Below are 17,364 nucleotides of genomic sequence, written 5' to 3' on the forward strand. Positions count from 1 at the left end.
TGCTCATCTAAGTAGACGATGCAGATGGTGGTGGCGGTGAAGCTTCGAAATCGAGAGAGAGAGAGAGAGAGAGAGAGAGAGAGAGAGAACGCAAGAGATTTGAGGGATTGATTTCTCTGAGACTAAAGGATTTCTCGGATTCAAAGTGAGGATTTGAAGAAAGAGAGAGGTTCTAATTCTCACAGAACTGAGAGAGAGAGAGAGAGAGAGAGAGAGAGAGAGAGAGGGATAACATTGTAAGGTGTTTAAAAACGACTTCTATTGGTAAACGATACTGTTTTAATTAAAACAAAATACGACGTTTATAAAACGTCGTTAAATATTAGAAAAATTGGCGTTTAAAAAAACCTCGTTAAATAATCGCCGTTAAATCCCATATTTCCTATAGCGAGTCTTATCCTATATTAACCAGGATAAATTACACCAACGGTCCCTATATTTTACTTCCCATATCATTTTGGTCCCTATGCTTCAATTGGATCAATTTTGACCCTTAATCTTAGATTTTGTGACAATTTAGTCCAATTAATAATACAGTTAGTGTTTTTTAAATAAAATTATCACTAAATTGGTTGAGGTTTACTCACCGAATTAAGTAAGTTTATAATTTTGCCCTTAAAAATATGAGTCGCATGTGAGTTCCACACTATAAGACATTTGAAATTTTTTTTGATAAAACTTTTAAAATCTCTACACACCTAATAAATTTAGTTCAAAATGTAATAGTGCTTGTTTAAATAATTAATTAATTAGAACCAGAAAGTTTTCTAGCATTAGCTAATGAATCTTAGTCATTATTTGATTTATTAAAATGAATAATCTCTTTTTAAAATAATTATTTATGTATAGTACTGAGTAATGACTTTATTTATATTATAATATATATATATATATATATGCATATTTTAAATATTTTTTTAATAAATTAGACATGAAAATAATGTTCATTTCATTCCGCATAATTCCACCTAACCAAATATTAGTTAGATTCTTTGCTAAAAAACAAAATAAATTAAATTCAAAGCTTGCCAAAGTTTAAAAAGCTTCTCTCCCCAAACCTAACATAGATTTTCCCTTCTAGCAAAAGAAAATCTCTGCTACCTTTTTTCCTTCTGCAATCTAATTTTTCTCAACAATGGAAAGCCTAAGTTTCTATGTTGGAGTGATAGGTAATAACCCATTTCAGCTATGTTTTTATATATAGCTTTGTCTTTGGATTTGTCAATTCACAAAGAGAAACTAAACTGTTCTTTTGCTTCTCATTGTTTTAGGCAACATCATCTCAGTTCTTCTCTTTCTTTCTCCATTGTAAGTAAAGACTCAGAGAAAGAAAGAGTTCAACTCGCAAAATTTGTACTTTTATCTCCCATCTAAAAAAAAAAAACTATGTACTTTTAACGACCAAATTTGTGACTGGAAGTGTATTCTCTTGTAGTATTGTTTTAATGATCCTGAACTGTTCATTTTATTGAAGTTAAGTTTTGAAATAGTCATGATGAGTGAAATATGTTTGAAATGTGATTTGCAGAGGAACATTTTTGCGGATTGTGAAGCATCAATCAACTGAGGAGTTTGAGAGCTTTCCATACATTTGCACACAACTAAGCTCAACTTTATGGACTTACTATGGAATCACAAAGCCTGGGAGTTACCTTTGTTAGTGTAATATTAGTGTGCAATATCTAGCTGTCCAGCTGTCCCACTAATGATAATGTTTCTGCTTTCGGTGTTAGTTAGTTAGTATCCTATGTGTACCACCTTTCCTCTCCATAAATGAGAGTGTTGTAAATCACTGAATAATCAATCAATTGAATACATACAATTTATTCTCTCTGTATTTCTCTCTTTATACATTGAATTTAACATGGTATCAGAGCAATAGGTTAAGCCCTTGGTGTTCTTCGCCTTATCGGCGGGCGGCAACCTTATCTTGGCCGCCCGCCGGACCTCAACCTATTTCGCTTGTTTTTCTACACATACCTTCTTCCATAGTTGAGCTCCTCATTATCTTCAATGTCTTTATCTTGATGTCCAGCTGGTTTCAGATCTTTCTTTATAACCCGCAACATCCGAAGCAGTCCATTGTCCGTGACATCATCGCAGAAATATTTAAAAAACCTGCTCAATAGCAGAACGCATAGGAGCAGATGATTGCGGCAGCAAAGAAAGTAGTGTATCCACAAGGACATCCATTAACACGGGTGTTCCATCACCATCTATTTCATCTTCTCCAGAAGAGTCGAGAAGATCTGCAGAAAAAAAAGAAGCTTACTTACAGCAAATAATGAGTTCATCTCTCAGCTCAGAAAATCCCCCATTGACCATCCAAATGAAGCAGTGGCCTCCTGTGCCATTGCCCGAGTTAGCCAAGTCAGAGCCAACGCGCAACCACGCGCCGCCCATGGTGCGAGCTCCTCAGCAGCCCTCCGTCGTCGCTCATTATGGCTTGCTGAAGCCGCTCCTGCAGCGCCGAAGCAGTGGCCTCCTGTGCCCTTTGCCCGAGTCTGCCACGCCTGCGCCTCCGCGAAGATCGCTCGGCTTTGCGCCATGCCACCTTCTCCACCTCAGCCTCTACGGTAGTGTCTACCTCTCTAATGTGCACCGCAGATGCTCCCCCTGGGCTTGAAGGAATTGTCGGATTTCGTCTCTCTAGATTCTCTCTCTCCATATACATCACCAACCCCATTTTACTTTTCTTCTCTTATTTCTTTATTTTTTCTTTTACTTCATTTACCACCACTCACCCATGTGACCCACTCTACAATAATATATCTTTTGCAGGGCCACTACCTCCAACCTGCACTCTCTTTCCCTGAAATCCCATCATCAATTTATTTTATTTTATTTTATTTTAACCCCATCATCATATTTTATCATCATCATTATGTCTCCACTACCCATATCAATTTCTATCCACCACTATTCTTTTCTTTATCACACCCATCTTTATATCTTTTATATGAAACTCCCACCAACGCATATGCTTTCTACATTAATATATTATTATTATTATTATTATTATTATTATTATTATTCAAAAAAAAAACAAAAAAAAAACAAAAAATTTCCAAACACCATTGCTGTTTTTCACAAATCTGTGCAGAACCACTCTTTCGTTTTTAATTTCACCTATATTCTTATTATTTCTTTCTTTCTTTTTCTTTCAAATTATTTTTAACCTTTTTTTCAAATCTCATTCATACCATATAGATTTGCACACCAAACCTTACCTTATTTTATTCATCTCAGGGATCTACCCCGATCACAGTTCTTAATTAAAAAAAAAAAAAATTATTAGAAGCACAAAACATAAAAAAACCAACTCAAACAAACTACCTCCCTCACACAGGAGGGATTTTTCTTTTCCCTTCTCTACTCTGCTGCAGGTCTCTTCTTCTTGCCTCCGTCCTAGGCGGCCCTTGACGATGCTGCCTCCGTGTTTCCCACGCCGCCGAGCATGTTCACTCCCCCCTACTCCTCCAGCGCAGCATATGGCGGACCTTCGAATCGGAACATAACGGTGGCCTTCTGCTTCAGCTCCTTGTTTTCCGCCTTTAGCACACATATCTCTGCTCGCGCATCCTTATACATGCACTGGAGCAGAGCCATTTGGGCGTTTAACTGCTGCACCTCATTTGTCCTACTCTGAAGCCGGTGCGACAAGTTTGTGACCGCAGTCATGGTCTCCACACATGACTTCAATGTATAATGATTGGCCTCAATATCCGATCGCGCTGCCATTATTTGCTCCACAGACAGCATAGGAAAGTTCAACGGAGCAAAACCAGGGGCGCTTGGTTGAGGTTCAAGGACAACCGCACCGGTTATCTCTCTTGTGGACTCGTTGAGGTCTGGAAAGAGAGTGAGCAGACCACGGGAAGAAGAGGCCATGTTCTGGGTTGCTGAGTGTTTCAGAGAAGCAGCGATTTCAGACTGGTAATGTCAGAAAGGGTTGGTTGCAGAGTGTTTCAGAACGAAGATGTTCAGAGGTTTCAGACTAGTTTGGTTTGCACAGCCTCCGCCTCGGTTTATATAGACAATGACGAAGAGGACGACACGATGCTCTGTCGATCACGTGCATCGCCACGTGTCCAGCACGAATTTTGATGAATTGGGCGCGCCTTTTGAGGGTGCGACTTTTGAGGGCTCGATATATATATACACGTATATCTTTTGGACAGTCTATATACACAATCATACAGTGTACCTTCTATATCGGTCCGGCATGACCTCGTAAACTGTCCCGACTTTGATTCCGGTTAGCCTCTACATTGGTCCGGCATGACCCCGTAAACTGTCCTGACATTGATTCCTGTTAGCTTCTACATCAGTCCGGCATGACCCCATAAACTGTCCCGACATTGTCTGCTACAACGGTCCGACATGACCAAACAGTGTCTTCTCCAACGGTTTGACACGACCATACCGTGTCTTCAACAACGGTTTGACACGACCATACAGTGTCTCCTATCCTATTTTATTTTATTTATCAGTTTACTTTCCTTTTTTGTTACTCTCTCCAAACTCAAGTTGGCTAGTACCTATCCTCCTTGAGCTTGAGGGGGGCTGTTAGTGTAATATTAGTGTGCAATATCTAGCTGTCCAGCTATCCCACTAATGGTAATGTTTCTGCATTCGGCGTTAGTTAGTTAGTATCCTATGTGTACCACCTTTCCTCTTTATAATTGAGAGTGTTGTAAATCACTGAATAATCAATCAATTGAATACATACAATTTATTCTCTCTGTATTTTTCTCTTTATACATTGAATTTAACAACCTTGTTGCCACTGTTAATGGTTTTGGAGTCGTAGTTGAAGTCATCTATGTATCATTGTTCTTACTATATGCGCCTCCAAGGATGAGGGTAAGCTAGCTACTTGTAATGTCATTATAATCCGATGATTTTTAAATAACAGTATCATGATATGTATTGGTATCAACAATATTGTCATATATCAGTCGATATCAGATAATATGCCCCCAAGTGTCTGTTGAAAACCAGTGGCGGAGTTAGAAAATTAGATTAGAAGGGCCACTTATTAATTATAATTTTTTATTTAAAAAAAAATTCATGCGCAACATTAAGATAATAATCATTTTATGAGATAAATTTAAACATAAAAAATTACATATTCATTATTAATAGGAACAAATCAAAATTCTATAATAGTGTGAAATGGCTCGGTGTGAGATGATGATGTAGGTTTGCAATTTTAGTATAAAAAATTATGGATCAAAATTCCTAATTTAAAAAAAATAAAAACACATCATTTATAGTACAAATTATTATAGAATCTATTTAATTTTTATTTGACAGAAAAATATTAAAGAAATGACATTGCTTATAAATGATGTGTTTTGAAATAAATTATTAAAAAGTCTTAGAGTACCATATGACGTTACCTACGTGATGCTCAAAGTATAGAAAATCACAAATCACACTAAATAGTATGTCAACTACTTGAACATAATGAGTTCATTATATCCAATCTATAATATTTTTCGCTACACTATTGATTTAAACTACTACATAAATAATATCACATAGTGTTCCCAAAGTATCAAATAACTACTTATTGTGAACAATATAATAAATCATTAACCAAAGAACATGTTAAGAAAAAAAAGAAGAATACATTTTATTCATGACAATAACAAAAAAAAAAAAATAATTTGCAAAACTAAGGGGGCACGTGACCCCCCTCAACCTATGCTGCCTCCGCCCCTGTTGAAAACCCTATGCTTAGTAACATTGTGATTTATAAAGGTCAAAATTCTAATTAATTGTCATTTCAGGCTAAGACTGCAACACTGGCTGGGATTTTGAATGTGGGATTCCCAGTTGCAGCAATTCCGATGCATGTAGCCCACTTGTCATTTGTTTGGAAGGAAAATGTAACAATTGCAGATTAGTCCAAAACCACAAGTGATTTTTTTGCATATATTCAAACCTTATGGGTCATCTGTAACAGACAAAAAAGATAGTGGGTTTAGTGCTTTTCACCCTTTTTTTAAAACCATCCGTTGCGAAAATGAGGATTATATTAACCAAAGAAGCCATATCACACGTGAACCAATTGTATAAAATTCTAAATTGTCTTGTGAATCTGCTATGGATCGATATATTGAGAATCAGTTGATGATGTAATTTTTTTTAAATTATTAACCGTGAAAAAAATACTTAATAGTAATCAAACAAAATGTATTGGATGTAATTCGGGGTTTTGAATCCACTATGAATAGATACAGATTGTCAATCAGTCGATAAGCAAATATTTTTATTTCCACTAATGATGTATTGAGAGGCCACAAAATTGTATTAGCTAAAATGTCTAATCAACCAATTTTCAAAATCTTCTTTCTATATAAACATGTCTTTTTTTTCGATTGATCTCTTTCTTTATGATTTTGATTCTCTCCATTGTATGAATAGAATCGGGATCTAGTTTCATTTCAAAAGGTTTCTAACACATCATATAAATACAAATTTACAATTTATGACTACCAAGTCCTGATAAATTTTGAAGCTTAACCTAACTAACTTTTTGAATTTTAAATAAATATTTGTTGATGTGAATTTTATACTATGGAATTGGGTCACTGTTATGCCTTTTGGCACCAGCCTATCTTTGTGATCAATCTAATTTATTGTTTAACATCGAGTACATTATAGATACAAAAAAATTAAATTAATAACATAAAAGTAGGTCAAACTCAAAATTATATATAAAACTAAACAAAGTGATCATGAGCAACTCCACAATCTATACAAAATCAATAGTAGGGCTCACATCCTAGACTGGAGGACACAAAAATTCTCTTCTACTCTTTGTCTTAATCTAAATTATTTAAATGATGTGTGTAACCCTTCAAAATATGAGGGAACAACTAAAGTTTTTAGTTGAATAGCTGTAATATTAGAAACTCTCAATTATTGTGTATGTCAATAAAAATAAAAAAATCATGATTTAGCCAAACAGATTCAACGAGGGTCGGTAAGAAAAAAAAATTGAATATAAGGAAAAAAAAAATGTGAATATAGCCAAACAGATTCAACGAGGGCCAGCAAAAAAAAAAATGTGAGATTAGGAGAAATCAAATTTGTACCAAGTGTGAATATAAGCAAATGGAGTTTGGAGGATGGAATCCGATGCTAAGAAGAAGACGAGTTGCAAACCAAAATAGTAGATCAGTGGATTATGGAGTGTTTACTATCTTTGTGGATGAGATCCCAAACTCAATGACTCCAAAGTGTTTGTTTACTATGTTTAATAAGTTTGGTGTAGTTAAGGATGCTTTCATCTCGTCCAAAAGACGGGGTCGAGGTTTGGTTTTGTGACGTATGATTGCAAGGTGGCTGCTGAAATGGCGGTGCTGAAGGCTGATGGCTTATGGTGCGATAATAAGGCCCTGAAAGTAAAGATAGCAAAGTTCAAAAAATGAGAGTTTAAGCAGCATACAATGACAAACAGAGGAGATGATCCGATGATGCAGCGTCACAGAGGAGTTTTGGGCATAGAAAAATGGATGGTATAGGTCGAAGATCTTTTGCAAAAGTAGTCCAGAGTGGTGGTAGTAATGAGAAGATGAAGGTGGTTGTAAAGGCATTCGAAGCCGGTAATGGGTGGCTTTATGACAGTGTAATTGTAAAGTTGCAATCATTTTTTTCCTTCGATGAGTTTAAAAAGGAGGTCGGTAAACGAGGTATGGAGGAAGTAAGAGTCAGAGAAGGAGGAGGAAGGTTAGCACTGCTAACTTTTAAGTCTCAGCAACATAAAAGGGAGGCCAGAACCAAGCTAGAAGAGTGGATGCTAGAATGGTGTGACTCTATTACAGATTGGGAAAAAGGCATGTACGTTGAACAGGAAAGGTGTGTGTGGCTCACATGTGCAAGTGTACCATTTAATTTGTGGAGTGTAAATACATTCAGAGACATTGGCAAGCTGTGGGGTGAAGTTGTCCAATTTGATGATGATATTACTACTCAAAATTCTCTTCAGTGGGGGAAGGTACGAGTAATTACTTCCAGGATGGAGATCATCAATACGATGATCCATGTTGAGTGTAATGGAAGCCTGTTCCCAGTTAGAGTGTGTGAAGAGATCCCAGCAGTAGGAAAGCTGTGTCATTACAACAGTTCTTACATGGAAAATGAGGTCACTGGTTCTATGGCTCAAGACGAAGTAGATCAACTGTCAAAAAATGGTGAGACAGACAAGGAGGAACATGAAGATGAACACACAAGGAAGGAGGAGCTGAGCAGAAAAGTTGAGATAGCAGGTGACGAACAGGATATGGTGGACTGCGATGCAGGGGAAAAAGATGAAGGTAATGAGTGCTTATCTGTATCAGCCATAAAAGAAACAGAGGATGACATGGGAAATCAAAAAGTCAGAGGAGATAGTCTGGAGGGCAGGTTGGTGAATACGGCAACCCCAAGAAATGAAATTCAAATTGTTGAAGGCCATGTATGTACTCCTGGGTTTATCAGAAGCTTTAGTGGGCCAGAGAGTTTAAGGCCTAAACTAAACTTAGAGGTAGTGCTGGAAGGGCTTCAGGATGGGGTGCAGGAGAATAGGCCCATCACTGATTATTCAAACTTAAGTGACTGTGTAGCCCAAACTCAACTTAGGCCCCTTGTTCAACAAGAAGCTAAGTTAAGAGTAATAGTCAAAGACAACCCAGTAAGGAAAGGAAAGCCCACTGAAGCAGTGGTAAATAGATGTTATAAGGATGGTGTTAATCTGCGAAATAGGTCAAAATCGCACAAAAAACAGATCAAGCAAATAGAAGTGATGCATAGCAACTGCTTCAAGCAAGGAGCTATCTTCAGAGCAGCAGCAGCTGCTATATCAATGTCAGTAGAGCAAAGTCTCACCACCAAGAGGAGAAATAAGTTATTAAATGAAGTCCAAGCTACCATGGAAGTTAGGAAAATTCTGGGATTGGACTTTGAAGGCAAGGAGAATGAGGTGATTGGCAAGTTGGCTGAACTCGAAGAAAAGGATATGGAGAGAGTAGAAGGGGAAGCTGTAATGCCGTAAGTCTGGTAAGGACTCAAGGCAGGAGATTTTAGGAGTAGTGTAGTTTTTTTTATGATTTTATTATCATGGAATATTAGGGGTCTGCGAAGACCCGAGAAGAGAACAAAAATAAAGAGTTTAGTTCGGGTGAGGAAGGTAGATGTCCTTCTGTTACAGGAGACTAAGAGAAGCTCAGTAGATGATAATTTTGTAAAGTCCTTATGGCCGTGGGAGGAGCTGGAGTACATGGATGTGGGTGCAGAAGGAAGTGCTGGTGGTTTGCTATGCTTGTGGAATCCACAGATTTTTGAGCTTAAGGAGTGTTGCAGCTCCAGGAACTTCATGCTTTTATCAGGTATGGCCCATCATACTTTGAATTGTACTCTCCAATGATGTGCTCAAAAGAAGGCAACTTTGGGAGTCCCTAGCAACACTGAATCCATCCTACCCAAGCCCTTGGTGTATAGGTGGTGACTTCAATGAAATCAGATTTATGAGCAAAAGAAAAGGGTGCTCTAGAAGGGAAAGAGGGATGAAGGATTTTAATGAATTTATTGAAAAATTGGAGTTGGTAAATATGCAAATGTTAGGCAGACAGTTCACTTGGTGTAATGCGATGGATGGAAATAGATGGAGTAGAATCGATAGATTTTTAATCGATCCGAGGTGGCTAGAAAAGTTCAAGTTTAAACAGTGGGGACTGCATGGGTGTGTCTCTGATCACTGTCCAACACTCTTTATGGAGGATGAGAGGGATTGGGGCCCAAAACCATTTCGATTTATTAATGCATGGTGTTTGCATCCCAAATTCAAAGCAGAAGTGAAGAACTGTTGGGAAGGATACCAGGTTAGTGGATGGGCTAGTTTCAGACTTTTGAAAAAATTGGGTAACCTGAAAGTCCATCTGAAGAGATGGAACAGTGAAGTCTTTGGTAACATTGACGAGAAGCTGAAACAAGCAGAGGAGAAACTGCATGAGTGGGATTTAATAGCTGCAGGAAGGAATCTACAGGATGTTGAGATCAAAAGAATGGTAGAAATAAGAAAACTAGTTTGGGATCTGAGTAAGAAGAAGGAATGGTTGTGGCTTCAAAAATCTAGAAGGGCCTGGGCTGAAAATGGGGATAAAAATACCAGATTTTTGCATTTCTTGGCAACCAAAAGGCAGAGGAAAAACTTGTTAAACTCAGTTACTGTGAATGGTGTGATTTAGGATGAGCCTGGGATGATTAACCAGGCAGTGGCAAGTCATTTCAAGTACCTTTTCACTGAAGATTGGAAGAGTAGACCAAAGCTATCAGGTCTTTTCAACTCAATCAGTCCAATTGACTCATCTAAGTTGTTAGAGGCAGAATTTTTGGAGGATGAAATCTGGGAAGCAATTAAAGATTGTGATAGGAATAAAGCGCCGGGGCCGGATGGTTTTAATCTAAAATGTATTCAAAAGTGCTGGGCCATCATGAAAGGAGAGTTTGTGCAATTGATGAATGAGTTTCATTCTAATGGAAAGCTAGCTCAAGGAATAAATAGTTCATTCATTACCTTAATTCCTAAGAAGGAAAACCCTGTGGGGTTGGGAGATTATAGGCCAATCAGCCTGATTAGCCCCATATATAAGATTGTAGCTAAAGTCTTATCAAGAACGCTGAGGAAAGTGTTGCCCAAGATTATTAGTGAAGTTCAAACTGCATTTTTGAGCGGAAGGCATATTATAGATGGGGTTCTAATTGCCAATGAAGTGGTGGATTGGTGGAAAAGGTCAAAGAAGAAAGGTCTCATCCTCAAGTTGGATTTTCAAAAGGTATATGACTCCGTAAATTGGGAGTTCTTGTACTCGATGATGAAAAATTTTGGTTTTTGAGAGAAATGGGTGGGGTGGATGAAGACTTGCATGTCCACAGCTCGAATTTCAATGCTAGTAAATGGTTCACCTACTTCTGAGTTCTCTCCCATGAAAGGTCTTAGGCAAGGAGATCCGCTTTCTCCTTTCCTCTTTAATATTGTAGCGGAGGGTCTGAACATTCTCTTGGAAAGAGCCAAGGAAGTGGGACTGATTAGAGGAGTATCTGCAGGTCCCTCTGAGTTGAAAATTACACACTTGCAGTTTGCCGATGATACCATTATTTTTTGTGAAGCTGAGTGAGGGGAAGTTGTAGCTGTGAAAAGAATCTTAAGGTGCTTTGAGTTGATGTCTGGACTCAAAATAAATTTCCACAAAAGTAAGGTGTGTGGGGAAGGTGTGCAGGATGATATTGTCCAGGTCTTGGCAAAAAAACTAAATTGCCTAAGTCAAAAGTTGCCAATGAGTTATGTGGGGTTACCATTAGGAGCAAATCCAAGGAGAAAGGCTGCTTGGAAGCCTGTGATACACAAGTTTAAGAGTAAGCTAGTTTCTTGGAAGAGAAGGTATTTATCTTTTGCTGGAAGATTAACATTGATCAAGTCTGTTTTGTCAAGCTTGCCAGTTTATTTCTTATCCATCTTCAAGTTGCCAGTGGGTATTGCAAATTTACTTCACAAAATTCAAGCTAACTTTCTTTGGGGAGGGTTTGAAATCAGGAAGAAAGTGCACTTAATTAACTGGAAGGAGATATGCCTAAGTAAAACTAAAGGTGGGCTAGGGGTGAGAAACCTAAGTCAGGTTAATGAGTGTCTGCTAGTTAAATGGTGGTGGAGGTATGGTAAGGAGGAGGCAGCTTTGTGGAAGCAAGTGATATGTAGTAAGTATGGAGGTTTAGGAGGCAGATGGTGCCCCTTATTTATTAGTTCAGTGTGGCTATCGCATACGTGGAAAGATATAATATCAGTGCCTGAAGTTAACACTGCTCTGCGTGATTTTTTCTTGCAACATTTCAGGCTAGTTGTTGGTAATGGCAGAAGACTGCAATTTTGGTCTGACAAGTGGTGTCACAACCAAAATCTAAGTGTGTCTTTTCCCAGATTATTCACATTATCAGTTGACAAAGATGGAAAGTTGGTTGATTTTTTCCACAGAAGAGTGTCAGATTCAGATTGGAATCTAGTTTTCAGACGACCCCTCCTAGCATGGGAAGAGGATGAAGTGCAAAAACTTAATGATCTCTTGTAGAATGCGCCTAGGCTCAAGGTAGGGGTGGTAGATTCTTGTTCTTGGTTAGCTCATCCGTTTGAAGAGTTCACTGTGGCATCAACTTGGAAGTGGTTGGAAGTAAGTCAAGGGGTAGAGTTTACAGTCACTAGGTGCATTTGGAACAATTTAGACCCTCCCAAAGCTCAATTCTTGAGTTGGCTAGCGTGGAGAAGAAGGATTAAATGCTCTGAATTGTTGCAAAGAATTGGAGTGTTGAGCCCAAATGTCTCTGCTCTCTGTGTGTTCTGCAGATCTAAGTTGGAGACTGTTAATCATGTTTTTCATTACTGCCCTTTCATTTGGAAATTGTGGGCCAATTTAGTGAACTGGTGGAATTACAAATGGGTTAGTCCTGGAACAGTAGAGGGATTACTTCTGTCGTGGTCAGGTATAAAAATGAAGAAGAAGATGCTAGCAGTTTGGAAAACACTGCCATTAGCAGTTATGTGGTCAGCGTGGAGAAGTAGAAATGATTGTTTATTTAATAAGGTACAATCGGATTGGAATGCTTTGGAAGATCTAATAAAGGCTAGAGTAGCTCTGTGGGTTTCCTCATCCTTAAAGGGGTTTAATTATTCGGTGCACGATGTTATATATAACTTGGATCAAGTCTGTCTCTGTGTGTATCTAATTGCTGTCTTGCTGAAGCTCTGTGGGTTGATTCTGCTTTGTTGCTGAAATGATGATCTGCACAAGTTCTGGTCTGTACTGTCTTATGCGGTTCTGTTTCTGAGCCCTGGTATGCTATGTTCTGTGCTGCTTCTGATCTCTGGGCTGGTTTGTGGTGATGTTCTGAATTCTGGGTTCAGTTGGTAGGCACAGGAGTTTTGATTAAGCTGGTTTATTGTGATTTCAGTTGGGCTGCATTAGTGTTGATGTTTTTGAATCTGTTTTGAGCTGGATTTGGAAGGTTTCAGGGCAGGGGAATTTTCAGTTGTTTTGTTATGAATTCAGTTGGGCTGCATTGTGTTGATGTTCTGAATCTGATTTGAGATGGCCTTGGAAGGCTTCAGTTGGTAGGCAAAGTCTTGGGCTCTGCACTCCCATTTGCTGATCTGTATACTGCTGCTGGTCTGTATGAACTATGCTGCTGATCTGTATACTGTTTGGGAAGGCTGATTTATCTACTCTGGGATGCTTTTGCGTGCTGCTAGTTTTGCCATTGATTTATGGCTGCTCACTTATGGTAACTTGGCTGATTTGCTGGTTGGGTGTATGGTTTTAAGCTGGTTTTGGATTTTCACCTTTTTGTTCATGCTGGTTGTGAGGAGGTTTGGTGCTCACTCTGTTTGTCCTGTTTTGCTCCTTTCTTTTTGAGTTCCTTTCTTTTTGTTTCCTTCTGGTTTTGTCTCTTCGTTGGTCTCTCACCAACTAGGAGGTTGGAGTTTTTTAGCTCCAAGCTCCTCTTTATTGATGTAATTTTCCACTCTGTATGCGTTTTTTCATCAATAAAGTATTTTCTTTTGCCGATCAAAAAAAAAAAAAAAGAAAATGAATTAAAATGATGCAGAAAACAGTGGTGATGAGCAAAAGCGTGGAGTACATGCCATTCTTTCTCTCATTTTTCGCCTTCTTCAATGGAGGGATTTGGACTTTCTATTCTGTCCTTGTACAAGACTGGTTCCTTGGAGTAAGTTTCTTTCTTTAATTTTTTGTTATTATTCTTTGCGGAAATTACAAAACAATATAAAATAATTTTGCTTGCATGCATGAGCTAATATATAAGTACGTATTGTGTTCGGTTTCTATCAAATTTAAATATAAATTTGTGAGGTTCGTGTAGCTTATCATAAGTCCTGTTTTCATAATTTGAATAATCATTTTATAAAACTCTCACTATATTGTTAATGAAAAAAATTAGTTCAATTTGATAATTGTAATTTTTTTTATCACGTTTGTTTTTGAAAAAATAGATGGGAAGTATGTTTGTAAAATAGTTAATATATTTTTTTAGAAACAAACATGATAAAATGAAAAGATTATAATTACCAGATAGATTTAACTTTTTTCAAAGATGATATATAGGTTCTACAAAATGAATGAATTTTATCATCGAAATAGAACCCGTGATGGGTCCTCTGAGTCCCTCAAATTTTCTCAACTTCATATTTGAATTTGAGAGTACCCTAACATATATATATTTGTACAGTATATACACACTCTTGCTCTTAGTTACACTTCATTTTATAATACAATTTTTCTCAAATTTTTTGGTATAGTGTAAATGAATTATTTATAATTTTTTTATTTTTATTTTAAACGATTGTATCACACTATTTGATATAATTTCTCTATGCAACTTAACAAATAAAAGTAGTTTAAATAGAATCTAGAGGGAAGGGTGCTTTTGCATTATACTTTTAGATTATCATTGTTTAATTTTAAAATTAAAAAAAAAAAAAAACCACATCAAAGATGCCATTATATACAAATTAAACATTTTTTTTTATTTAACTATAATCACCATCACACACAAATATATATAACGGGTCGTGTTATTATACACGCTTCTTTTGGCTGTGTATCATATATAAATTATGATATTTATGGTATTGATTATCATAAATTTCATAATGAAATTATTTTCAGTCATAACTATAAAAAATAAAAATAAAAATCATAACCAAACGCTACAGAATGTAGAATCAAATATCGTTTCAATCATAACTAAAATAAAATAATCATGACCAAACGCTACTTTATGGACTTACTATGGAATCACAAAGCCTGGGAGTTACCTTTGTTAGTGTAATATTAGTGTGCAATATCTAGCTGTCCAGCTGTCCCACTAATGATAATGTTTCTGCTTTCGGTGTGTGTTAGTTAGTATCCTATGTGTACCACCTTTCCTCTCCATAAATGAGAGTGTTATAAATCACTGAATAATCAATCAATTGAATACATACAATTTATTCTCTCTGTATTTCTCTCTTTATACATTGAATTTAATATGGTATCAGAGCTATAGGTTAAGCTCTTGGTGTTCTTTGCCTTATCAGCGGGCGGCAACCTTATCTTGGCCGCCCGCCGGACCTCAACCTATTCCGCTTGTTTTTCCACACATACCTTTTTCCACAGATGAGCTCCTCATTATCTTCAATGTCTTTATCTTGATGTCCAGCTGGTTTCAGATCTTTCTTTATAACCCGCAACATCCGAAGCAGTCCATTGTCCGTGACATCATCGCAGAAATATTTAAAAAACCTGCTCAATAGCAGAACGCATAGGAGCAGATGATTGCGGCAGCAAAGAAAGTAGTGTATCCATAAGGACATCCATTAACACGGGTGTTCCATCACCATCTATTTCATCTTCTCCAGAAGAGTCGAGAAGATCTGCAGAAAAAAAAGAAGAAGAAGCTTACTTACAGCAAATAATGAGTTCATCTCTCAGCTCAGAAAATCCCCCATTGACCATCCAAATGAAACAGTGGCCTCCTATGCCATTGCCCGAGTTAGCCAAGTCAGAGCCAACACGCAACCACGCGCCGCCCATGGCGCGAGCTCCTCAGCAGCCCTCCGTCGTCGCTCATTATGGCTTGCTGAAGCCGCTCCTGCAGCGCCGAAGTAGTGGCCTCCTGCGCCCTTTGCCCGAGTCTGCCACGCCTGCGCCTCCGCGAAGATCGCTCAGTTTTGCGCTGTGCCGCCTTCTCCACCTTAGCCTCTACGGTAGTGTCAGCCTCTCTAATGTGCGCCGCAGATGCTCTCCCTGGGCTTGAGGAATTGTTGGATTTCGTCTCTCTAGATTCTCTCTCTCCATATACATCACCAACCCCATTTTACTTTTCTTCTCTTATTTCTTTATTTTTTCTTTTACTTCATTTACCACCACTCATCCATGTGACCCACTCTACAATAATATATCTTTTGCAGGGCCACTACCTCCAACCTGCACTCTCTTTCCCTGAAATCCCATCATCAATTTATTTTATTTTATTTTATTTTAACCCCATCATCATATTTTATCATCATCATTATGTCTCCACTACCCATATCAATTTCTATCCACCACCATTCTTTTCTTTATCACACCCATCTTTATATCTTTTATATGAAAATCCCACTAGCGCATATGCTTTCTACATTAATATATATTATTATTATTATTATTATTATTATTATTATTATTATTATTATTATTATTATTATTCAAAAAAAAACAAAAAATTTCCAAACACCATTGCTGTTTTTCACAAATCCGTACAGAACCACTCTTTCGTTTTTAATTTCGCCTATATTCTTATTATTTCTTTCTTTCTTTTTCTTTCAAATTATTTTTAACCTTTTTTTCAAATCTCATTCATACCATATAGATTTGCACACCAAACCTTACCTTATTTTATTGATCTCAGGGATCTACCCTGATCACAGTTCTTAATTCAAAAAAAAAAAAATTATTACAAACACAAAACACAACAAAACCAACTCAAACAAACTACCTCCCTCACACAGGAGGGATTTTTCTTTTCCATTCTCTACTCTGCCACCGGTCTCTTCTTCTTGCCTCCGTCCTAGGCGGCCCTTGACAGTGCTACCTCCGTGTTTCCCACTCCGCCGAGCACGTTCACTCCCCCCTGCTCCTCCAACGCAGCATATGACGGACCTCCGAATCGGAACATAACGGTGGCCTTCCGCTTCAGCTCCTTGTTTTCCGCCTTTAGCACACATATCTCTGCTCGCGCATCTTTATACATGCACTGGAGTACAGCTAGTTGGGCGTTTAACTGTTGCACCTCATTTGTCCTACTCTGAAGCCGGTGTGACAAGTTTGTGACCGCAGTCATGGTCTCCACACATGACTTCAATGTATAATGATTGGCCTCAATATCCGATCGCGCTGCCATTATTTGCTCCACAGATAGCATAGGAAAGTTCAACGGAGAAAAGCTAGGGGCGCTTGGTTGAGGTTCAAGGACAACCGCACCGGTTATCTCTCTTGTGGACTCGCTGAGGTCTGGAAATAGAGTGAGCAGACCACGGGAAGAAGAGGCCATGTTCTGGGTTGCTGAGTGTTTCAGAGAAGCAGCGATTTCAGACTGGTAATGTCAGAAAGGGTTGGTTGCAGAGTGTTTCAGAACGAAGATGTTCAGAGGTTTCAGACTAGTTTGGTTTGCACAGCCTCCGCCTCGGTTTATATAGACAATGACGAAGAGGACAACACGACGCTTTGTCGATCACGTGCATCGCCGCGTGTCCGGCACGACTTTTGATGAATTGGGCGCGCCTTTTGA

The 17,364-nt window shown here is 38.0% G+C and overlaps 1 protein-coding gene across 1 annotated transcript in view; it reads left to right on the forward strand.

Annotated features, from left to right (window-relative positions):
- Positions 1-953: 953 nt before the first annotated feature.
- The window catches only part of LOC114268332 (bidirectional sugar transporter SWEET17-like), an 80,560-nt gene continuing 64,149 nt past the window's right edge, over positions 954-17,364 (forward strand). The window contains exons 1-4 of the mRNA XM_082914895.1: positions 954-1,169; positions 1,272-1,308; positions 1,529-1,650; positions 4,778-4,866. Coding sequence (XP_082771021.1) covers positions 1,136-1,169; positions 1,272-1,308; positions 1,529-1,650; positions 4,778-4,866 — 282 coding nt within the window. The 5' untranslated portion in view covers positions 954-1,135. The remainder of the gene's footprint in view (positions 1,170-1,271; positions 1,309-1,528; positions 1,651-4,777; positions 4,867-17,364) is intronic.

Source organism: Camellia sinensis, chromosome 2 (assembly GCF_055761805.1).
Source record: "Camellia sinensis isolate YWXY chromosome 2, ASM5576180v1, whole genome shotgun sequence".
In the NCBI taxonomy this organism is placed as follows: Eukaryota; Viridiplantae; Streptophyta; class Magnoliopsida; order Ericales; family Theaceae; genus Camellia; species Camellia sinensis.